This window comes from Ixodes scapularis, unplaced genomic scaffold (assembly GCF_016920785.2).
Source record: "Ixodes scapularis isolate PalLabHiFi unplaced genomic scaffold, ASM1692078v2 PGA_scaffold3__209_contigs__length_174095766, whole genome shotgun sequence".
In the NCBI taxonomy this organism is placed as follows: Eukaryota; Metazoa; Arthropoda; class Arachnida; order Ixodida; family Ixodidae; genus Ixodes; species Ixodes scapularis.
The window spans coordinates 97127416-97152093 of record NW_024609868.1 but is presented as its reverse complement, the minus strand read 5'-3'; the positions used below and the strand labels follow the sequence as shown (position 1 = coordinate 97152093).

General features: G+C 50.4%; 1 protein-coding gene across 2 annotated transcripts in view; it reads left to right on the top strand.

The window, feature by feature from the left end:
* LOC8024587 (transcription factor 7-like 2) overlaps positions 1–24678 on the top strand; it is a 261937-nt gene that overhangs the window by 22931 nt on the left and 214328 nt on the right. For both annotated transcript variants that reach the window (XM_042292561.1, XM_042292562.1), the window contains one exon: positions 7104–7192. In XM_042292561.1, coding sequence (XP_042148495.1) covers positions 7104–7192 — 89 coding nt within the window. The remainder of the gene's footprint in view (positions 1–7103; positions 7193–24678) is intronic.

Sequence of the window (24678 nt, the reverse complement as noted above, 5' to 3'; positions counted from 1 at the left end):
GCAGGGGCAGTGGATGATTCAGGTATCCGGTTGGGTGCTCCAGGCAGGGTTATTAGTGGACTGACACCGAGCTTTCGCGCGTTCAGTTGACACAAAGGGACGAGTCGCTGTGTGGGGACGTGTTGAGTGTTTTTGTTGGCAAGCCTCGGGGCATACCGGTTGTGCGCAGGCTTAATCTTTCTAAGCGTGGTCTTTCGTCCCGGACAGAGGGTAAAAAATAATAGGAAGGATTATTTTTTATTTTTTCCTCTTTCTTTTTTTTCGTCGTGTAAGAACGCTTGGTGTCGTTTCGGTCGGCGTACTTTTTCCCGCCCTGGCGGCGTATTTCCCTCGAGCGGCAAGTTTTGGGGAACTTTTCGGCGCCGCCGCTTCTTTATGTCGGTGGCGTCGGCCAGTTGGATTTGGACCTCGGTTATGTGATGTGGCCGAGACCGCCGCCGTTCCTTGGACGTCCGCCGCCGCTGGTGGTGGCGGCTCCGTCGTGGTCGCCCGCGGTGCCACCTCGGGTCCGATGTCGCCACAGCCGACGCCCCGGCCCGGGGCCTCTGAACTTCCGGACAGCTGGTAGGGACAGCAGCTGTAGCGACTCCGCGATGGACCGCAGCCGACACTACGAGCTCTCCTAGCCTATCCAGTGGTGTGAGCATACCACGTGACTTCGCAGCTCCGGGAGTCGGTGCGCTCCTTCTGCAGGTCACGTGGTACTCACACGGCGTTGGAATGGCTTCGAGTGCTCGTAGCGACCTCTACGGTCCATCGTAAGGGGACGTATGTGCATCGTTCCACCTAACGATGTAGCGTAGCCGACGTCATGAGCCACCGCAGCCAATCAAATGCTCGGATTATGTCACGTGACCTACCAGCGACGCGCAGAGCGTCACGTGGCACGCGTTGAGTACAGGACGAGCTGACTCGTAGCGTCTGTTGTGGTTCGTCGTAAGGTGAAGCGGATTATAATGCTATACTCTTCAAAAGTCAAAAGTCGGGTTAATAGTTTTGCTTTTCTTTGTCTGTGCAATTGCTTATAAGTGCTTGTTTTTTTTTTTTTGTTTTTTTTTGTTTTGTACGCTATCGCGAGAACATGCCTCAATGCTCGGATTTTTGCGCCCTATCAAGTTACGTCCGACAGTTTAATTACCGCCTTTTATTTACCTGGCAGCATGCAGGTTTTACGAGCATTGGGGATGATCGAGGCAGTCGGTAGTCTATCCTAAGTTTTAATAAGCTGGAGAAATGCTGTGGCATTTCATCAGCTTCGGAGGTATCAGGGTCATGCGGGACGTGGCATAGCTCTTGAAAGGTGTTCCCCCTCGTAGGTTCGCCGACAACCAGAATGATGTACATTTTTTGCGCTACACCTTTTTCGGATCAAAGGGGTACTGGTGTACTTGTGTTTTTATGTATGGGTTGCAACCTCGCCCCATGATAACATCGAACACCTACCTGCATGTGGGGATCGAGTCGACGGCTACTTTTTTTTTTGCTATGGGGGAGCCACGGTGGAGCTGCGCGGCGTTCGGCTGCGACAGTGGCTCGAAGAACGTTATGTAACGCCGTCTTCTGACGCATCCCTGCGATTGTCTCATCGGCGTACCCGGCGTCAGGGCAGCTGTCAAGAAGGATAGGAATCAAGAGTTGACATCAATGGTGCACGCTAACATTAGTGAGTTTTAGAGACGCATTGCGTTAGTGGCGAGTGAGGCACTTTTCAAAAGTGTTTACGTTCGTTGCAGCCGTTACATTGGCTTTTCCTGTTCGTGATGCGGATGCCTTTTGATTCTCGCTTGATTAGACCGTTCATTGGTCAACGCTACAGCCACTAATTAATGTGACGGGTGACACATGTGTTGTCTTCGAGTGATTTGCGAAATCGGAACAAAACTTCGCTACTGGAAGGAACTTTCAACGGTGGCTGCTGTAGAGACGAGCATAAAACAATCGCCGGAGTCCATCGGTTTACACGCCTTGAACCAGGTAACGAGTCTCCTTTCGCCGAAAGGACAGTCCTTCATGTCAGAATTGTCTATCTAAAGGGGATCACTCCTCGGTACCGCATACCGACAGCTTCTGGTCGTAGCTCCATCGCACCAATGGCGGAAACTTTTGTCCCAGCTGGCTAAACGCCATCATCGCAAGCTCGGCACGTTGTTTTCGACTTCACGTGTGGAGGTGCCTTTGTTGAGAAGATGGTGCGTGTCTGCGCATGCTCGGGTTGCCAGCGGCCTACTACGCGTTGGTGGGCGGACGCACACGCGGTGCTAAGTGAACCACCAGCGTGACCCGGGGCGCCGCCTTTCCCTTGCGTGACGTCACGCGCAGCTTATGTCAGTTCGATGGAACTTAAAGGGTGGAGGCTATTTTTAGAGTGTCGAGTACTGGAAACCGAACCCTTCGACGAACAATATTTACGGCAGCGCTGTTCACTTCTGGAGCACTATTCTTTAACATTCTATTCGGGTGTTTCTCCGTCGTGGAAGCTTATTAGGCCCCAAGTCGAAATACCGGCCCTCGTGGTGAGCGTTTGTTCTTCGGTTGCCCAACTTAGGAGGGTCCGTGTATCGTTCGTATCATCTTCATGAACATCGATGGCCGAGCAATCTACCCTTTTCAGGAAATACTGGCTCGAGAATACGCGGATTTGGTACCCTCCTTCCCGTCCTGCCGACTGAAAGGAGGCGGAAAACGGCTTCGTTGTGTCAGCTTTGGGGCCAAACATTATGCACAATCGGGACAAAAGCAATGTTATAGCGGCAGTTCGATCTAGGTCACAGCGTCTCGGTGAACTAACAGGATGTAGCTCACGTTTCTAGGTGCGAATGGATATTCAAATAGCGTGGTCGAACGGATCGGAAAATGTTGCGGACGCGTTGTTTTCTAGCCACACAGTAGGGAGTTTTCGTAGACCGCGTTTTCCCCTCCGCTAAGCCCTCCGCAACGAAGAAGCCGCTACTGCGCCTGCGCGCCGATGTCCTTGACTGAAGAGTTCCGGGTATCGTAGCGGGTTGCGGACAGCGTTGCGGTGGGACGGCGGCGAAAGCGACCTACGAAAACTCCCTATTGTCGAACCTCGTCGCGCAGCTAGGGCACCCTGGGTGCGCAGCTGAAGGGTAGAGAAAGATGTGTCGCCTCCCTTCTCACCAGATGTGTTCTTCGTAATAATGAAACTAATGCGAAGGGGCGAGCGAGCTGGACAAGAATGCTAATAGCAGGCACGTAGCCAGGATTTTGTTTCGGGGGGGGGGGGGGGGGGCAGTACAAAGTGCTGTATAAGGGGGAGGGGGGAGGTTAGGTCCCAGCAAAGTGGAAGATTTCGGGGGGGGGGGGGGGGGGGGGGGGGTGGAGGGGGCCTACTGTCTACGTGCCAGACTAATTAGTAGCAATCCCCGGAGAAGGAGGGACAAACACAAAGGCAGTTTTCTTTGTCCAGTGTCTTTCCCGGAACAGAGAAACGTCGGCCCCGTTGTCGGCCCGGTCGAGAGAGCGTTCTTAACCCAAGTTCCGCTAGCCCGTCGTACGAATTATACAAACTGAAATAGATAAAGCCGTAATCTCCTATCTGAACTCGTCGTGCGCCGCTCCGCGAACGAGATATAAACGAGCATCGCGGGCATAATCTCTGGCGCCGTAAAAGAAAAGAGGCGATGTTTCTGCGGGGGAGTGGCCGAAGAGGCGCGCACGGTCCCTCGCGTCTGGCGTGCACCGTGCAGCTCGGTGGTTTAGTGGCGGCGAATACCTCGCGCCGAAGGAGGCGAGTCGTACGTTAGCGAGGTGCGGGGGGTGTTCGCGTAGAGGAGAGAGAGAGGGGTGTAGCCAAGATGGTTGCCGGGGCATGGGGTGCCCCGCTGCAAGTGGGGCTTCATCCCGACTGACTGCCCCGCTCTTTATCGCGTTGGGGTTCAGAGGTGACTTGCGTGACCGCGCAGCGATGCTCCATCCGAGTCTAGCCTCCTTGCTGCCTCCTCTTCATCCTCTCGTCGCTTCGGCTTTTTCTTTTTTTTATTCTTTTGTTTGTACGGATATTATGTTAGATATCTTTTTTTTTTTTTTTTTGGTCGATATGGTTGTTTTTGTTCGTTTAAATCGCTGAGGAGATGCCGTGTGCCCTCGTCACGTTTGTTTTTCTAGAGGTAATGCGATTTTGGTCGGCCCTTCGGCGTAACCTCCTCCTCTCCCCTCACTGGGGGCGCGATTTTGGGCTTCTTGTTTTAGCCCGGTTCTTTCTCTCTCTCTCTTACTCGGCCTCTCTTTCTTAATCTCCGCGAGCCTTTTTATGGGTGTTACGCGCACGCGGACTGTTCTTTTTCTTTTTTTAGTTTTATTATCTTCCCGCGTCGTCTTGCTTTGGAAGTCCGTTTTAACCGCTCGTTCGCTTTTTATCGATTTTTTTTTTTCGTCGTTGACCCGCCGTGTTTGTTCGTATGCGCTCTAATCGTTGCGTGATAGTAAAAAAGAAGGGCGTCGTGGCGAGGCAACACCAGCGAAACGGAAGGCCGTAGCGTTGGATCGTCGACCACGTCAACGTAACGAGGAATGCGGGCTGATGTGTGGGCAGTGTGACAGTTTTTTTTATGCCTGCTCAGTCTGACGTCACACGAGGATGAAACATGCCGCCGACACTGTCTGCCGACTGTCTTTTGTATGATGTGCTAGCAGCGTGCGACCGCGGCCCAAGAATACGAATTGCGCTCGGTGTGGCCTCCGATGGATGACGTAGAAGAAACACGCGCTGCGGCCTTTTGTTAAGTTGGGAGGTGTTGCCGGCCGGCCGCCGCACTCTCCTTTCCCGGGGGGTTGTCTCTTTTCTCCGGCCTCTTTCTTTTCTTTTTTTTTTCTTCGCTTTATTTAATCGTCATCTGCGTGGCGGCAAGAGGATTTCGCTATCCGCGTGTCTAGGGAGGAGGCCTCCTCAATCTGCGTTGTCGACAGGTGCGTGAGTGGCGCTATGGGCGCGAACGATCCGACCTTCATCAGACTGATCACGAATCTGGTCCGTTTGGAGGGCATCACTATGTCGGCGACAGGTTGAGAGTTTCGGGAGAAGCTCCTCGCAGCCCTTTCGACTTCAGCAGAGCGAACGCTGGAGAGAAGGCGACCTCCTCTCCAGCGTTCGTCCTGCTAACGTGTAAAGAGGTGGGAGGAGCTCACCCTGCTGATTCACCTGGTTAAAGGGGAAGCGAACCTGCGTGTCTTTTTTTTTTTCTCTCTTTTTAATGGTTAGTGAATTTAATCGAAATATTCGAGGAAAACCTGTAAGACTCTGGGAATTTGAGTGAAGCAATTCGGTAAACGCCCTGCTTTGGCTTCAACGATGCAAAGAAGAGCCGGCATGTTGCGGTTTTCGCAGATTCGAAAACACTCCGTGCAGGCCTAGTTCTCTTGAGGCGCAACACTCGAAGCCGATGGCTACCGCGTGCTTTCCGCTGTCGGACGCCACTTGGCTCTGCCGCTCACCACCGGCCCGCACCTGTGCGCGCCGTTGATGGATGGAAGCGCTGCCGCCGCCTCCGGGCTGCTCGAGGGATGAGGAGGAGAGGGCGCTGTGCCCGAGCAGTTATCCCCCTCTCCTCCTCTTTGTCGTTGTGGCATTCCGTTCGCTCGGACTGCCCGCGTGTTGTGCGGGCCGCCGTGTTTTCGGACGCTTTGCGTGTCCAGCTCAAGTGCACGTCCTGCGCCTCCCCTCGTGTTACGAGCGAGCCGCCTCTTTCTGTTTTCGGGCGTATTTTGCTACCGTTCGTTCGAGAGGTTTAGCGCATCGTTCCGGTCACTCGGATAACGACACCCGATACTTTGCCGACGCTTTTTGCGCGTCCGTAGTAGTATCGTTGATTCCCCGTTTCGTCCTTCGCGTGGTCGAGACTCGAGAGCCGCGCTGTTGACGTCGCCTGCTTTGCGAACGCATGTCCAATCGATACAATCAGATGTATGCCATCCACACTAGAGGAACTAAACGACGGAGCCACAGTATTAGCAGTGTTTAAAGCCTCCCGTAAGTTGAGGGTGGTCCCTACAAGCAGGTAGGGGGGGGGGGGGGATCTGACGAGATGTATTAGATGCACATAAAATAGACCCCGCTGCTTACTTTACCCACGCTGTACCTACAACCCTCAAATTGCTAATCCCCAACTGTCACATCCCTGAAAACAAACTATTTTATTGCAAGATATGTTCACTAATGCTGGGGGCTGTGGAGGAGGGTCTCAAACCATCCCTTAAAATCAGTGGGGCGTCCAAGACCCTCGGAGACCCCGCAGACTTTAAGCCCCGAGTATTGGGGAGTCTTCGTAGACCGTTTTTCCACCTCCGCTACGCTCTCTCAAATGAAGACGCCTCTGATGCGCATGCGCGGCGCCAGGCTTCCCTCCAGAGTCCCAGATTTCGTAGCGGATTGCGGAGAACGTTGCGGGAAAGCGGAAACGATCTACGAACACTCCCTATGATCTTCCTTTCGCCGCCAACTCGTTATTTGCGGAGGAGGGGGTAACACACGAGCCAAACGTACCGAAACGCTTGCGGGGAAGTGGCGGAGCGCCGGGTTTGAGGAGACAAATATTTGTCGCTCCGCGTTCGCCCAGTTGTAGCTCTTGCACCGGGGTATGACGAGCAGGAAGCTCCTTGAACCTCTTTGTGTGCTACCTAAATTAGTGTAATTGTCTTACTTTTTAAATAGCGAGCGCAGTTTCAACGTTTCCGGCTTATGTTGTGGCGCTGCTCTCCTGCAAGAGCGACCCTGCAGCCCTTTGGGAAAGAAGGAAAAGGAAGATAAGTTACGGCGGGAATAAGAACACAAATATCTAGGGATGGGAGTGCTCGATCATCGATGAAACGGTTTTGATGATGATACAGGTCATGGTGAGCATGTGTGTTGCTAAAACTTACCCTCCTCCCTTTCCCTTCCCGAAAGAAGAAATAAAAGAAAAAACGCATTCACACTTTGTTATACTTAAAATAACTGAGTATGAGACACTTGTGTGACTTTTGCAGCTCGGTTCATTACGTACCGACCCATTTCTAAATATGCCTGCTGGGCTGTGAATTAGTAAACGTTCGAAGGGTGTATATGGTGACCCGAGCAGAGTGCTGAATGTGCCCTTTCTCCCTCGCAGGAAAGTCGTCGTTCGAACCGATCCATGGACCATTTGGATATGTTGTTCCGCCCTACCACAACGGGGCCCTCGGCGCCGCCGTCTCAATGGTAAGTCGCCGACGTTTTCATTTTTTTTCTTTCCCCCCCCCCCCCCCCCCCCCCCTTTTTTTTTTTTTTTTTTTTTTCCAGCAGCTCTTGGATAACTGTATCTCGTCTCTGGAAGTTTCGCGTGACGCTCTTTCATGAAACCCCAAGGTCGCCTCCCCCTCGGCAGCGTCGTCCGAATGAATGGACCCGATCCAATTTCGGAGTGCTCCTTTTTGTCCGACGTCCGCTCGGATGACCGCTGCTCGTGAAGGAGTCACTGTTAAGAGATGCGGGGCGTGGTGGCGATTCCGGAGCATCTCATTAGCGCTCGGCAGCCAATGAGATTGGAGTATCAGCCGATAGGAAAGCCGAAGAGCCAATCACCGAGCTGGAAGTAGGGTGGCTAGAGAGTTGGGTGTGTCGAGCGCGCCGGCTCTCCCATGCATCGCCGCGGCCGGTTTGGAAAATCACCACCAGGGGCGCTCTAGTCAGCGTGTATGCTAGGCGCGCGCAGCTGGCGCGGGGATTTGCGTGCGGCGAGGCGGGTAGCGACGAATTCACGCCCGCTTTCATCTGTTCTTCAGCGCTCGTGTGAATTTATTTCAACCGTTCATGCATGCCCGTCCGTCAAGTGACACGTGGAGACTATGGACGTTGCCCCGTCAACCTCCGGCGTAAAGAAAAAGCAGCGAGCGAAGCACTGCTTCGTTCCAGGATGCACGACAGGCTACAGGTCTGCAAAAGAAAAACGCACGTTGTTCGCCGCCCCGAAGGACCCAGTTCTCTACTCTCACTGGGACAAGAATATTCCGAGGGGAGACACGCATCTTCAGGAAAACTCCGGGGTGTGCGCGCTTCACTTCGACGAGCGGTACATCGAGCGATACTTCTCTAAAATATCGCTCGATACGTTCGAGATATCGCTGTATGAGCGGTGTTTTGGGGTTAATAATAATAATAATAATAATAATAATAAGTTTATTCACAAAGAAAGTATACATACAATTTACTCAATCTCACAAAAACACTTGCGTGCTTGTGCGTGAGTACTTACTCACGCACAAGCACGTAGCGTCCTGCTGAACACGTCTGCGGCCAGTGTTGGGAAGTACTTTAAGCGCATTGTACTTAAAGTACTACTTAAATTAGGTTTAGGAAACTTGTACTTTACTTGAGGTACATTCTCTGAGTACGTACTTGTACTTAAAGTATTCTTTTCTGCTACTTTCCGAGGAAAGTACAATTCCCGACTTCAAAGTGCATTGCCCATATTTCGTTTTGTTAAATTTGTATCATGAAGTGATGCCTTGTCAACTCCGAAGAAATAGTGGGAGGGATATTCTACTCTCACCAGAAACACGTGAGCAGACGACGCATCGCCCCGTTTGTACTGGGAGCGGCTTCCCCGTAGGTTTTTGAACTCTTGCTACTTCTCAGTCGGTCAACGCAATCGAGGATGTTTAAAATATTAGGAGAGAAAAATAATCATAATGTAGCACCTAAGTCTGTGGTGCGAAAAAATTAAATTTCCATGTCGACGTATAATAGGAAACAGAAGAGAACGTTGGTTTGAGACATTCTCTTTTGCCTTTTCCTTCTATTTGAAAGTTCCTTAATTTTTCTCGCACCCCAATCGCAGCTGGTGTCACATGATGATTAATTATCACCAGCACGCTTGAGTATTTATTTTTTGTTTTATTTTTTTATTAAGGAGAGGGCATTTTTCAATGAGAGGATTGCTTGCAGCAGCTATGGTGCTGACGTCATGCTCTCTCCTAGTACATTTAACCCCCTTGGGTGCAACAATTGAGTGCAAGGGGCGCCAAATTCAGAAGAGGGTCTTCTGAATTTGGCTCTATTCCTGAAAACAAAAATTACTCTGTGGCAGCTTGACTTTATCAAATATTTGCCGCTGTTTTTGAAGTCATGCTCCTTTGATTACCTCTGGGTAATGCATACCAATTAAAAAAAAATCACTGCATAGGGGAATGAAAGGGCATCAAGAAAGATTCTGTTAAAATACTTACACTTTACTTTGAAAGTACATTGTATTTATCGTACTTTACTTCAAGTACGTTGCTCCCAGTGCACTTAATAATTTACGTGTAAGTATATTAAGTACACCGGTACGTAAACGAGACGTTAATAGCGTCTCATTTACTTTGTACTTTACTAGAAGTACCTTTTAGATGTGCTTTAACCAACGGTGGTCTGCGGCCTTAATTTCTAAAATCCGAATTTCGGTTCAGCATTCATTTAACCTGGTTGCATGCACGTAGCAACACGTCTGTATGAAGCTGGCCTTTCGCACAGAGCTACTTTATACCATGGACTCTCCATAAAAATTTCCGTCGCAATGTCACAATGGTGTCCACTTTTGTTGATGGCAATTTTTATGCAACGACATAAAAATCTAGCGGAGGTGTCATAATTAGACTGTTCGGTGTGCCTCGGTATAAATGAGGTTATATTCGGCCAGGCTAAAATATGCTTCCTCAGACTCAGGCCGTTTCTGTCCTTTGTGTTCTGTTATAGCCCCTTTGAAGTTAAGTGACCAAAATGCGACGGTACTTAATAACTGTTTGCGGTACTGTCATTCTTGTCCTGATAGACTTCAAAGCAGAACGCTGACTGCAAGATATGCCTTTTCATGGTACCATGATAGAGTATGTTCATTCTCAGAGTGCTTGTGGGTCTTGCCAATGGCTGTAAAGAACCTCGTTGTACTTTGACCCTGTGTTCCTATACTATTTCCTGCCAAAAACAGCGTGATCCCGACAATCAAGGTGCAGTCATCTGGTGAGGGGGCACAATATTTTTGATCAATCGAAAATATGTCTTTACTTACTGAAGACAAATACGATCACTACTGGTGTCTGGGTGCCCTTAGGTTTGCTCTAGACGCAGCCTTGAAAACCTGTTCACGCATGGAGCCAAGAATACCCAGGACAGCCTTACGATGTTTAGTAGTGTTGCGATTATAGTGTGGAAAAGAAGGTACACATGAGAAAAATATATTTGTTACCATGTGGAAGATCATATGCCATGAGCCATTTTGTATGGGGGTTAGCACAAAAGAAATGCTTTTTTGCTTTTTCTCGAGATATTTTATTTGCCGAAGTTACGACAATTGCATTGCCTATTCCTGAATATTTCGTTCAGGAATGGTTCATGTAACATGTATAATATGTTACTTCGCTCACTCTCTTTTAAAATCGATTTTGTATTTCATTGCCAGTTTTCCACGTCGAATAAGAATGTAAAGTGCCAAAAATGCATTGTTTGCTATGTGTCATGACAACTTTTCGCGTTGTTTCTCGCCAGCCATGTCTGCTCTTGAATCACAGGGGAATTGCACCAGAAGTGTCCAGTGTCCTCAAACATATTTTAATGTTAAAATGCCTGCGCGGTTCAGCGTCGATTCATTTGACAGACGTGACACAGCGGCTTGAAACGCGAAATTTCGTCACGGCTGCTGATACCTCGGTGGACGTTTCACGTATTTCGAAAACGTAGTACACGAAAGAAAATAAAAAAAAAAAATTCCCATTTTCCTACAGTATTACCTTGGAATCAACGCCTCCGTTACGCGAACAAGAAGGTTGCGGTGAGAATAGAACGACTTCAAGTGCGCATTTACCTTCGTCGACGCTCCAAAATCGGGTCGACTATCGAATCCAGGTTTATCACACTTTCATTATGCCACGCCAATTAATTCTGTAAAAAAACATAGCCGACAAGCGGCCACGTAAAGGTCCGCACGCACCGCATTTCGGCCCCAGCGCAGCCAAAACGCCGCGGTCGGATAGCATACAGGCCTACCGAGGCGCCTCCTAGCGACAGATTTCCGTTTCGGTGCCGCGCGCCGGCCGCCGCTCGACACACCCAACTCTCTAGCCACCATACTGGAAGCATGAACCAATGTGTGCCACACCCTGTCTTTCCCAGGCTGTCAGTGACTCGAAGTCGCGTTGGTTTTCTGACGATGCGTTTGTAAATGTGGACCATGAAAACCGAACCTTGCGGCTGCGAACCGTGATAACCCCCCCCCCCCCCCCCCGGCCCCAACCACATGCACACACAGACACACATCGGGCCTCTTTACCGAAAATTACGTCATCGTAGTTTTCCAAAGACTCGTACGAAGCCGAATTTTTTATTTTTATTTTTCAGATGGCTATTTTTAGCATCCGGGGGATTGGTTCTATGGGCGTAGTATTAAAAACAAACAATATCTGTTGCTATTTTTGTGTGTGTGTGTGTGGGGGGGGGGGGGGGGGGGGGCAGCGCATGCTCAGAAGGCGTTCCACAGCCCAGCAGACAAAGATGGCTGAGTGCGGAAGGCGATTTTTTTTTTTTGCAAAGGTCTATAGACCTTTTCCACAAGGGCGCCGCCATCTTGAATTGTCGTCACTTCCAGTATGGGCGAAAACATTGTTTTTGCCGTCGCCACGCCAATAGAAGACAATTTAGGATATAAGCCTAACCGTCACCCATTCTCGTTTTGGCTCCCCTTTATTTTTTTACTAGTTACAGGTTGAAACGTTTTACTATTTTGTCGTCCGCCCATACTGGAAGTGTCGACAATTCAAGATGGCGGGCACTCCTGTGGAAAGTTGCGTGCAGGAGGGCTGGCCCTTCCGGTCAGCCTGCCTATTGCTTGCCGGAGGTCACCGGAACCATCTACGAAAACTCCCTATTGCAGAACCACGCCGCAGCAGGATTCTTATTATTTTGTGCGCGTGTTTTAATTCTACCAAATGAACGTTAAAGCGAACATTTGCAGTTTGCTTTGATCCGAGGGTTTCGCCTTGATTCGACTAGGACCAAACGTAAGTGGCGTGGCACACGCTGCGCCTCTGACGATCACGTCGCGTTCAAGAGCACGGCAGCGCAAATGACGGCCAAGAGAGGGTTTCCCCGTGTTTCGTCGGCGGGATCCGTTGACGCACCCGAGCTCGCCCGTTCTCGTCTAAGCTGCACTTTGGCTTTCCTTCTCGAGAAATACACGCTATGTATTGTGTTCGAACACCTCGGGGCAGAATCCACCACCATCCCGCCACACCGTCGTTTTATATCGGCTTCTTCACCATCGTTTCATACTTTGCTCTGGTCGGTACATTTGTGTACTTCTGAGGACTGTATTCACTTACGCACTAATCTAAACAAATTTTTTTATTAGTCTTACCTGTACATGTTTGAGCAAATGATTGATGTTACCCAAAAATCACATCGAGAATGACCTTATTTGCTCTTTTTTTTTTAATATATCTACCAAATCCCCTTTGCTAAAAATAAACCTGCCTCTACCATTTTCCCAATCTCTCAATTACTGTAAAATCCTCGGTGTTCGCGAGACCCCGATTTTCGCAGTTTTCGCGACTCGTACAATTAGCGAAGTTTAGTCGCCGCGAATATTTCTATTGTCTGTAGAGGCGAATTCCAGCCTTTAGAATTCGCGAAATTTAATGTTCGTGAATATAGAACCCTGCTGCCCGTTTCGCGAAAAATCAGGACCGCGAAAATAAAACGTTTTATTTTTATTTTTATAACTAAATAAAATTTAAAAAAAAAACGCGTTTTTTTTTTTTTTTTGTTGTTGTTTTGTGACTGAAGCGCAACTTGGGAAACATGGTCTCGTCTTTGTTTTTGGTTGGTGGGGAATGAGCCTGGGTGAGGGATGATAGAACAGCGCGGCGCGTTGTGCGGACGACGGAGTGCCGACGGCGCTGGTCTGGCCTCCGTTTCGTGCTCGTGTCGTCCTCTGGGGCGGGGAAGGGCTGCTGCTACGCCAAGTGATGGAAGGGGAGAAAGGCAAGAATAAATCGGCGCTGATGAGCGTCTCCTCCTTCGACTGCCTGCCTGGTGGGGCGCGCGAACAGGGCTGTTCACTTGGTTTCTTCGACCAAGTCGCCGAACGCGACCTCAAAGTCTCTATTCTCGACGAAAAGTTGCTCGAATGATGATGAGAAAGGGGACGCGGCTTTGGCCCGTAGAGTTCAATATTTCTTTTTCTTTCGCTTTTTTGGCTACATGTGTGACAACTGCGTCTAGAAGTCTCGTGTGTGAGTGTAGGTGCGTGAAGGAAGCCTTTGGATGAGATTATTTAACGAGGTAAAAGTTCTTACGACGTCCAAGACAACTAAAAATCAGCCAGAACGCCCGAACGCAGGCAGGCTATAGACGCTTTACACACGCGCCAAATTACAGCCGCCATTGCTGACCTATTGTCTTACCGAGATGCCGAGCAGCTGAAACGGTAGTTGACGATCCTCTACAAAGGCCGATGCTTTAGAAAAGGATATAGTTGAATCTAATCTTTTGCGAAAGTGACCCGTGACCTATTTTATGTCTTCTATTACTGTTTGTTGTTGTTTTTTTCACTCACTCCCCTCTGTAACGCCCCCAGGGCCTTGAGGGTATGTAAATAAATAAATAAATAATATGGCAATAGCCTGGACTGCTATGGTAATGATGAAGTGAAATAAACGAAATAAGAGGAAACAAAAACTGAAGGTCAGTTATGACGGCGTCCATGCACAGCTGCTGCAAAGCGCCTATACTCCCCTATGCTCACAGTGCGATGGGAGTGCGCTTTCCAGGGACCAGTCGAACGCCTTTCTTCGTCACCCGACCCCGCTTTCTGCGCGGAGGTATGGGCTGGAGCGTGATGACGTGGCGAAGGTCATGACTCCCCTCCCTGGACCGCACTGTCAGCTTAGGGGTCGGAAAGGGTGGCCATTTCGTTTTGCGTGTCCCGTGGAAACCGCTCTGGCAGCGTCTAGGCGGCCAGGAAAATAAAGCAGAAGCTCCTCCCACCTCTTTCCACTTTCGCAGAGCAAGCGCTAGAGGTGAGGTCTCTTTCTCTCCAGCATTCGCTCGGGCAAAGCTTCCACTTTACTGTTAACCGGTCACGAACTTTTTTGTTATTGGAGTTCCGTGTTTGCGTGCACGGCCTTGTCTGGTTCGGTCTTCTTGGGAAGATGTGCTTTCAGCCTACTATACATTTGTTTTAGTCGACGGTAACCTATTGAAAGCGTAAGACACAAATGCGTTAGGACCGAGAACGAATACGTCAGTGTTAGTCTCCCCGAATCTCCAATGCACCGAAATTTACCGACTCGCGAAATTTACCGTCCCAGAAACATACTCTACGTGCGATGATTTTGTTTTGTTGGTGGGATCGGAAGTCAAAATAACGGCGCAGTTTTTTCTTCCGACAACTTAGGTCCTTCAAATTCGAAGGGCTCGATCTGCGGGAAAGAGTGTGGTCGATGCATTCTGCCTCCGTCCCAGGCGGCCTTTGTCGTATGATGGCCGGCGGCGCTCTTGGAAGGGTTGCGCAGCTCCCGAGAAACGCGCGTCTCTCGCAGGCGCTCTCGGCTCGCCAATAACGCATTGTCTCGGGGCGCTTAATTTTCTTTTCGGCCTCCCTCGTGAAACACCTGCGCGCGCGCGCAAAGTCCAGCTGAGTGGAGAGGAGGACCCCCACTCTTCGAGACCGCGCACACATTCACGAACCCCGAGTCGGAAATCCGGGCGTCAGTGTTACGTTCCGTTCAGCCCGAAGTGCGGTGGAAGCTACGAGCCCGCCGGACCAATCGACCGCCTCCCCCCTCCACCACGTGACCCCGCTCTCCGCGGGGCGGGGGCATGGTTACGTGGTGAAAGACAGACATATGGCTGGACCAACGAGAACGTAGCTTCCACAGCAGTGTCAGCTTAACGGTAGGCTCCGTTTCGCCTTTAGTTGGAACGCGGCGCGCGCCGCGACCCGTCTAAGCCAATCCGATGCCGTGTTTTAGTGTCACACGACCTTTGGGAGGGGCGGGGCGAGTAGTCACATGACACGTTTGCAGTGGCTGGATTGGTTGGGGTGGCTCGTAGCGTCCCCTGCGGTCTGCCGTATGGGTGAAACGGAGTGTTGGAACGGCGCCTGTTCGCAGCAGCAGCAGCGGCAGCAGCATTTCAATGGGGGCAGCTTTGGGCTGGTCGTGCTTCAAAGGCCGGCCTCGAGAAGCGAGCAGCGGCGGCTCATTCGAGAATCACTCCCCCCCCCCCCCTTTTTTTTTTCTCTCTTAAAAAAAGGGGGGGGGGGGGGATTTGTCGGAAAAGCAATTACAACTGCTTTCGGTTATTCTGACAGTTCGGCTTGTATGGCTACTGCAACGCGATTCGTTCGTCTGCGCTCCCCGTGCTCATGTTGGAAACATTTGAAAGGTGTGTTTTAACGGAACCACCTAATCCCAGATACGTCCGTGCACTCTCTTCCCCGCGGAATTTATGGATAACGTTGACGTCACGCGAAGTGATCACGTGACGGGACGTCAATGTGTCAAGTCGTGGTGTCACGTGACTTTGCATCAGGTGACGTCAATTTCTCACTTAATACAGCTGGGAAACTATTCGACGGTATGTCCCTACTTACTACCCGAAACGACTGTTTCATTTGAGACAAGTTATAGGCTACCACTCCCTAAATACCGCCTTCCACGCATCGAGGGACTTCGGAGATCTAATACCCGTTGCACACGGGCAACTCGAATGCCATTTACAACAAATGACATTTGTGTGATCGGCGAATCAGCTCGCAATCTGTCGCGCGTGGATTGCGCTACGCCCGGAGTGTCGCGCGCTGATTGGCCGTCCGCTCAAATGTCATTGCTTGTAAATGACATTCGAGTTGCCCGTGTGGCACGGGTATTAGTCGCTGCCAACTTTCTTGTTGTTTCGGCAATAACTAATATGGACGGAAACGATTGGTTCTGCCGGACTGCGCCCAAATAGAATCGCTTTCGTGTGATTTCCTATTTCCTAGTTTTCTATCATTGACATAACATTAGATTCCCAAATAAATTGCCGTGTTTGCAAAAAAAAAAAAAAAATAAAAAAAAAGCGCTTAGAAGCTTGTGTCTTCTGTATTGCCCCCGTTGGAACCTATGCATGGGATGTATCAAGGCATCCAAAGCTGGATCGATAGAAGAGCGCAGCGTAGCGCGCAGGCCAGGTCAAGTGGGCCACCACTCGGTTACGCTTGATATCTCATAATCGCCCAATCACGCACGCGCACACAAACAAAGCGGAAAAAGGAAGAATAATAAACTAGTACGGGGCATTAAAAATCGCTAGAGGCTTAGAACTCTCCGTGTCTATAAACGCGCCACGCTGTTTAGAAAAAAAATCTTTACATTTATGTTGGCATATGGTTAATAGAGTGTTTTAGTAGATCGTTCAGTCACTCCCGCTGTGCTATCCGCTAGCCGCTACGACCTCCGCTATATGTAGCATAGCGGAACTACCATTTTAAGTTTTAGTAGAACGTTCGCAACCCGCTACGGATTACAACGTTACGAGAGCTAACGCAACGCCACTAGCGGCTCTTTCGGACACTAGGGCTCGCGTAAAACAGATTTGTAAAGCAATCCTTCGCAATTGTTTTTATTAACGTCTTTATCTTAATAAAATATTGTGTTTTTATTGAATAATGTGCTAATCGTTGCATCTTTTGTAAGTAGGTGACTATTATGTTTGTAATTGGATACAACTGTCGGCCAAGCTGTCCAAGCCAATCCGATATGAGTCAAGTGCCAAAGCCACCGAGAAAAATCTTCAAAAATAAAGGACAACCACTGTAGCTCATCTGTTGCGTCGTTGTTCACCGAAAATGAAGTGCCACAGAAATCCCTCATATCCGCCTGCTCGCTCCGCTTCCTTAGTCGGTTTTGTCTTCACGACAAAGCGGCCGAGCAGGGGGCTGCACCTTTCGCTCACAGCACCAAAAACTGCGAAGCTCTCTCTCTTTTTTTTTTTTTTTCTCCTTTCCGTGGCAGCGTTTCGTATATCCGCCATGAATCGCTACCTGTTGCAGTCGTGGAACGGCTTTGTCGCGGGTACTTCTCGCAGCAGCAAGGTATAATCCACCCCTTAGAACCACGATCGCGAAACGCACACACCGAGCTCAGACGCGGCGTGGCGGCCATCTTGAACAGCGTCCCTCGCTGGGTCTCCCTTATCTCGCCGAGACTCGTTCTCGCGAGGGCCACGCTAGCACGCCGCGCTATGCCCCTCGCTATTTTGGCCCGCTAGCGCGCCTCCGCTAGCCGCCGCAGCTCCGCAATGTTTCCGCTAGCAGCGCGCATGCGCAGTAGCGTCGTCGCTCTAGCGTATAGCGTAGCGGGAGAGCCAAAACGATCTACTAAAACTCTCTAATGTCTTTGAGATATGGTGATACTGGTTTACGTTGGATATGAGAAACTTAGCCAGCGCACTACCACTGCTGACCTGGGATCTTTAGCGTGCATGACGCAGTAGTGATAAAGCACCGCGCATCGGTACAATGCACACCGAGATCGAATCGGGCAGGGATGGGGATTAAACTGGGGATTTCTGGGTTCTGTAGCCCGAGCCTGCGCCCCGCGTACTCCGAGCTGCTGCGCACTAGCACTCTCTGCCACCGTTCTCCTTGGACATTCCCTTCCTTCGTTGAAGCGTGCCAGATGCTCTTCTTTGCTTGGGCACGCGTAAACCCTCCAGAAATTTCATTTCAAAGCCACCGGAAAGGCCGAATCCCCATAGGTCTGGAACGCGGGGAGGTATTTGTGGCGTACAATTCCTTCCTCGGAACCCGTCCTCGTCACCGGCCTCTCGCTCTTGACGCCACGGCAAAACCCACGTCATCGTTTCTTTTTTTTTTTTTTTTTTTTCAGCGTTGAGTTTGTTTGCTTGTCGCTTCTCCTCCGTCGACCCCGCCTCCCTTCACCACCGCCCGGAGTGGACGGGAGCTCTCGCACTTGTTGCTCGGGTAATTTGGCTGGCACCGCAATCTTTTTCTTATTGGATTTTGTTTTTTTATCGCTCGCGTTTTGTGCTTTGTCGCGGCCATTTGTGCGTGTGTCTGGCGGACCGGACTGCGCTGGAAGGCGGCAGGAAGACGACGAGGGGGCATTCCTTTCTCCTGGAACAAACCAGCCCGAGTGGTGCGCGCTCCGGGAAGCGAAGCGGGGGATGCCGCGGCTGGGCTCAGCTCCGTTTTCGAGCCTCTCTCTCTCTTTTTAGATGATTTTTTTTTTAGGGTCTCTATCTCTCTCTCTCTCTCTCTCTTTTCTCTCATTTCTACCGTTTTTTTTTTTTTTTTTTTAGTTTTTATGTTTTTGTTTTTGGTTAGTTGTATGGAGGCGCCCAAACTTTGGAAGGCGGAAAACGGGACTAATAACAACTCAGCTAAAAAATAAATAGATACGGGTCGAGAGGGAAAAAAAAAAAGGAACAGCGTCGAGATATTTAAAGAAAAATCTAAAAGAAGAGAAGACGTCCGCAAGAAAAACCGCGTGTTTGTTTTATTTATCCTCCCTCCCACACATGCGTCTTTCTCGTTGCTGTTTCAACGAGACGGTTGTAGTTTTTCTTGCGCGCGCGTTGTGGTTCCAGCGACTGCTGCGTGCGGTTCCGGATTTTTGGGGATTTGTTGTGTGGGTTGCTCGGTGCGAGTGAAGAGGATATCGATGGGAAGAAGAGAAAAAGAGGAGCGCGTTTTTTTTTTTTTTTCCAGAAGGGTGAAGTGGGGTTGGGGAGAAGGAAGCCACGGCTCGTCGAGTCTGGATTACCGTCGAAAGTCGTTTCGAATAGAGGCTACTGCTCCGTCCCCGTACTACTACTACTTGGCGCTGCTGGGACTGCCTGCCCGGCTCTGGAGGGAGAGACGGTGGGGCCAGAAGTTTGTAATTTGAGGATTGGGTGGAGCGTCGCCGTCCCTCTATTTTCGCCCCCCTTCCCCTCCCCTCCCCTTCCACGGTCCCATCGTGTGCGTGGGTTCGTTCGTTCGTTCGTTCGTTCTGCCCGGTTGAGAAGACGGGAAGGTTTTGAGGGTGGGCTGGTGTGACATCTCAAGGACGTTCGATTGGGATTTGAGAAAATACTTTGTCCTTTCCTTTCTTTTTTTTTTTGCTTTTTCTGGGGAAAGGGTGTGGGAGCAGAGAGAATTGACGGGGTCGTCCCGTCGGCTGTGACCGACTGTTTTTTTCGTTTGTTCCGGAGGCGGGGGTTTTTGGGATTTTTTGTCCTGTTTGGAGGGTTTTCTGTGGTATTGTGGCGAATTTGGACAGACATGGCGTTAGGCAACGCGGATTCATGGTCAAATAGATCCGCGATGTCTTTTTAGGGGGGGGGGGGGGGTGCTTTATGTCCTCGCCCCTAGCTACGTGCCTGGCCATTAACATATATCTGGAACAAAAAACTAAGAGAGAGAACCGCGAGGTTGACCATCTCTCGCAGGAACGGAGAATAGACCCTTTCCGAAATTCAATGCCATCTGGTGGTTTGTAAAGCAGTTTAGGTTTTGCCACATCAATGGCGGAAATGCACTTGTATCGGCACCGCGACTCTCGCTAGTCAACGGCACGGGAGGAATTTTTCAGTGTGAGTTCTTTCTCGATCACTTTCAGATTAGATGGTGACCAAGAGCGTGCATTCAGGACAAAGCTCCAACTCACTCAGATGCCTCCAAAAATTTCCATACACCAAAGTGCTTTAAACCCGATCGTGTGTCCCCCACAGATTGACTGAGTCTGAGTTATTACAAACAAACGCTTACGTATATAGCTCTTGTGTTCCATTCCTACGACGCGTCGTACTAATCCCCTGAATGTACAGGCCTCGCAAGATCCGCTTAGGAGCATCTTCAGCGTCTTCCTTTATCAGTCACTAGGAGGCCGCCATTGGTATGGCACAGATGCCGTTTTTTCAGTGATCAAAGTGGCCAGACTTAATTTCGGAAAAGGTCTATTGCGCGGCAATGTAATGACGCGTTACGCCCCAATCACATGAGACGTTTTTTTTTACGCGTCTCAACCGCGTCTGCGTCTTTCAGCGTCGTGGTGCGCGTCGCACGAGGTCACGAACAACAATGCGACGCGTGCGAGGCGCTCATGTCTGCCTCGACCTAGAGTTCCTGTATAGCTACCTACGGTAGCAGAGTTGCGCATTCAGCCTCGGCGCGTGGCCGTAGCGCCGGCTCTCCCGCACGAGCTGGATGCTTTGCTCCTCACGTGACTAAATTTGGCGAATAGCGGCGCCGCGCGCGCCGCCGCGCATGGCAAACGGGAGAGGAGGAAAAGGAGGCGGAAAGCAGGGAAACGTACGCCGGGGCAAGAGAAACGTCGGCGGAGCGACCGTAAAAGTGGCTTTCTTGCACGCCACCGGATGCTTTGCTCCTCACGTGATGGATCTCGGCGAATAGTGGCGTGGCGGCGCGGGGAAAACAAATGCAACTCTGGCTCCCGTAGGGAGCCTATAGACCTTTCCAGCGGCAGTCTCGAACGAAGCGATTTACAGCGCGCGTCCCTGGTTTTGAGAGTGTACGTCAGTGTTGCCCGACTGCGCTGAGCTGTGGAGTTTCTCGTCAGTGGGCTGTGGCAGCCTGCGTAGGCGCATTCCGGACGCTGGTAGCGGCTGAATTGCCGCGTTTTCTTTTTTATTTTGTGTTCTGTGGCGAACATATTTATAGATGTATTTAAGAAAGCAGTGCTCTATTTTTGGGAACAAAAACAAAGAAATGAAAGCTGTTTCGGTGAATCCGTGCGCGACAGAACAAATGAAACTGGAATGTTTGTTTCATTTTATGTTCATCGTTTTACGGCACCGTAGACTCAGCCGTGTCGATCTATAAAGGTCAAAATATTTGACCACACAGGATATCCGAACTGCATGGATATTCCCCGCCCACAACATGAAATTCAATGAGTCTCATCTATCGAACAACATATATTGTACGTACCCCACAGCGCCGCGTTATCCGAACAGGATTTGAGAAAGGTCTCAAGTAACACAGCATATCCAGTATATTGTGTCGACGATAGCCGCTTCACGACGATCGGACGGAATCCGGTGTGTTTTGGGAAACATGTAGAAGAGAGCAGCTTTTTTGCACAGCTTCAAAGCAAATGAATGAACCCTCGGACCCGACCCTATCGGCTATTTTTTGCGAAAACCCGGAACACAGCCTGGGAAGGCTTTTGGAGATTATTCTCAACGGAAATAATCCTCCAAGAACGTCTAACTGCCTGCGTCGCGGGCTGCTTGACGTTCGCTCTCTTCGTTCGTTTTCTGCGAGGGCCGAGCAGGCTACGAGCCCTGCTATTCTCTGGTTCTCACAGTGGAAGATAACATACAAAGGGTAAGCATCCTAAACAGGCGAATAAAGTAAAAGCTTCCAAGAAAAGCCGGCGAACTCGGAATGTAAAATGCAGGTGGGGAGCCACGCTGACCGGGTTTCCACAGCTCGGGCGGGTGCCAGAAATTTCTGGCTGATAGGGGTCGCTCGATTCGCAAAATGGCGTCGGCCAGAGCGCTCTTTTTGCAAAGGTCTATACAGGAACTCTACCTCGACCAGAGCCCGGCGTCGCGCCGGAAGTGGCTTGCCAGGCGACGACCAATCAGAGTCGGGCAGGCAGCGCCCTCTGGAACATCCGAGTGAGTCTCCGCGCAGATGTGTGCAGATGCGTGCAGCGAGGTGTACGAGTCTCGGGATTGACGGGTAGTTGGCTTGAACGGAACATTAAAAGGAAGGGTTTCTGAGCTCTAAATAAACTTCTTTGTGCACCACTATTACACTGTGAACAGAGGGCTGTCGCCGGTCGTACGATGGTTTAGGCCAGGTCGATCTGGCGACACTGCGCAGCGCCGAACGTTGGCAGCGCCCGATCGACTCGCGGGCTCATCCCCATGGGGCTGGTCGTCTTTTCTCTCGTCACTTGCCGCCGACGAAACGCGTTCGTGTGGTTGGGCATAACCTACTGTGTACTGACAAAGCCTGGCAGATCGCAACGAGAAGCGGCCGCCGAAATGGAAAAGGTGGAGCGGCAGACAACGGATGAGAGGGGAGCCACGTGACTGGCGCCCCGCTGCGCCGCCCGCTGCGCCGAGACGCCGAAACACACTTGTCCCGAGCGAACAAATGTGTTTCGGGTCCTCGCCGCTGCAAAAGCCGTGCGTTGACGCCCAGGTCCCCCGAGATATGGCTCTTTGGTGCTCTGTGCTACCAGATCCTCGGGCTCCAAATCTGCGACCGGGAACTCTATGGCGCCGTCGTCGAACTGCCAGGTTATGTGACTAAAGCGGAGGCTATGGGTTGGGTCTTTAGAACGCCGGCGTCCGGTGTTTTGCTCTCGCATTCGAACGCGAACGAACAAAGCCAGCTAACTTTAGGTCCACCCACGAATCATTCCAACCAGAGCTCGACGTTTCGATGACTCCTCCTCTTTTTCAGCTTCTCGGCGCATGCCTTCGGTAACGCTTCGGCCTCTCTTGAGCCTCGAGCATGCACGAGCAGTGAAAGTCCGATGGAAGGCAGGGTATTCGAAAGAGTCCTATGACGGTAATAACAGCTGACGTAATCGTTTGTTTTCTGACTTGTTGAGCAATATGTAGGTATACCTACACGAACGAACGTAAACACACACACGCACAACTGAACTGTAGCAATGAGTCCCGTAGTTTCGTGCTTGCTTTTGTTGTTTGTTTTTTTTTGTTTTTTTTTTTTGTATTTTTTTCAGCGTGTTCTGACGGGCGGGCGACGAGCGTGCCGATGCACAGCCCGCGGCGGCAATTTTTAATCTTCCCGTGCGTGGCAGGACGCGAAGGCGTGTCCGTCCAGAGCCATTAATATGGAGCTCGTTGCGGACCACTCTTCGGGAGTTGTTACTCCCTGGGAGCATTATCATTACTTTTTTTTTTTTTTTTTCGTTTTTTTAGCCTTCGCTACACTCACTTTTTTTTTAGAAGGAGAACGAAGCTATAAAAGAATTCCCCCTAGCTACCTTCGCTGACCAGCGTCCTTGGTATCTGTTTTACTTATATTTGTCCGGCGATTTCGTGTCTGTGTGATTTCGTCGGTCGTTAACTATGGTCCATATGCTTCTCACGCGTGGTTTCTGCTGTTGGAGATGTCCCAGTGTTTTGTTGTGCCGTTTTTTTATTATTTCCACTTTGGGAGTAAATAATCGTCCTTCGTTTTGTCGATGCTACTCTAATGGACCTGCCATCGTCACGCCGAGCAGATGTGCTTGTTGTTGATGGTACGTTGGTGCCAGAAGAAGAAATATATATATATATATATATATATATATATATATATATATATATATATATATATATATTGTTATTTTTGAGGCTAGGCCACGGAGGACGGGGAGGGTACGGTGTTTGTTTCAACGTGAAACGTTTTTGGATATTTGCTCCGGATTTTGCGAAGCCGCCTCTCGTGAAGCCGTGGCCTGTGACGTCACAGTTTCCGCGCTAAAATTTAGCTGGAAAATTGACGCCACCTGACCTCAACACCAGTTCAGTTTCCCTGCTCAATTTAGTGGGGAAAATGGCGTCGGATGACCTATGAACAAATTCAGCTTACCCGCTAGATATAGCGGGAACATTGACGTCACCTTACCTCAACACCAAGTCAGTTTCCCCGCTAAATTTAGCCTGGGAAATGATGTCACAGGACTTGTGACTTATACACAAAGTCGAGACCTCCCCCCTCCCCCCCCCCCCCCCCCCCCTCCCCAAGTTTAGCGGGAAAACGGATGCCTTGTGGCCTCCCAGCACCAATTCAATTCCCACTTAATTTAGCGTGGAAACTGAATTGGTGCTGTGGTCATGCAACGTCAGCACGGGGAAACTGAATGCGCAGTGTCGCATTATAGGACATCACAGACCTACATATCAATTCAGTTTCTTCGCTAGATTTAACGGGGAATTGAGTTTGTATATAAGTCCTTGACGTCCCACAATGCAACGCCCGCGGTTACGGCGACGGTGACGAATTTGACAGCTGTTACTTTTGGCTATGTTCCGATGTCTCTCAATGATCCCGCATGACGGCTGTCGGCCAGTTTCCGACCTCTAACAATTTGAGGCATGTACTTTGCGGAGGCCTGATGTCGCTAATGCCGCAACGTTGAATCGTTCGCCTCGATTAGGTGGTACAAACACGGCAAATGTTCGCCGTAAATTTGGAGAGGGTTCGTTCACTTCATTGTGCCTGCCGAAAAGAACCACCAAAGAAAGGTGACTCGTCGTACTCTCGCTGCCAGAAGAGCCTCGGTTTTTGGAGCTGCCAGCGTTTTATGAATTGTCGCATGCTTGCTCGATTGTTTCGTTATCGGTGGACTTGGCGGTTGGTTATGTTGGCTCCAAATCCCTCGGTGGATTTGGAGCCTTCCGAAGGCACTTCGTGCTCGCGCCTTTAGTGCGGTAGATGCGAGCGCTCTCTTGCACGCCCAAGCAGATACATGCAGAGAATTTCGAGGGCGCCTAAACGCTTCTTATGAGTTGTGAATGCGAAAGCATAAATGTCGTTCCGCTCCCTTAGTTCGTCTTCGGTGTACTGCCGTAGACGGCCACGTATCGCTACTGCCGAGGTGTTACGGCTGGCGGCCAAACGCGCGCTCTCGTGAAGCAACCGCAACACCCCCCCCCCCCCCCCCCCCCCCTGCCACCCATTCCCTCCGGCAACG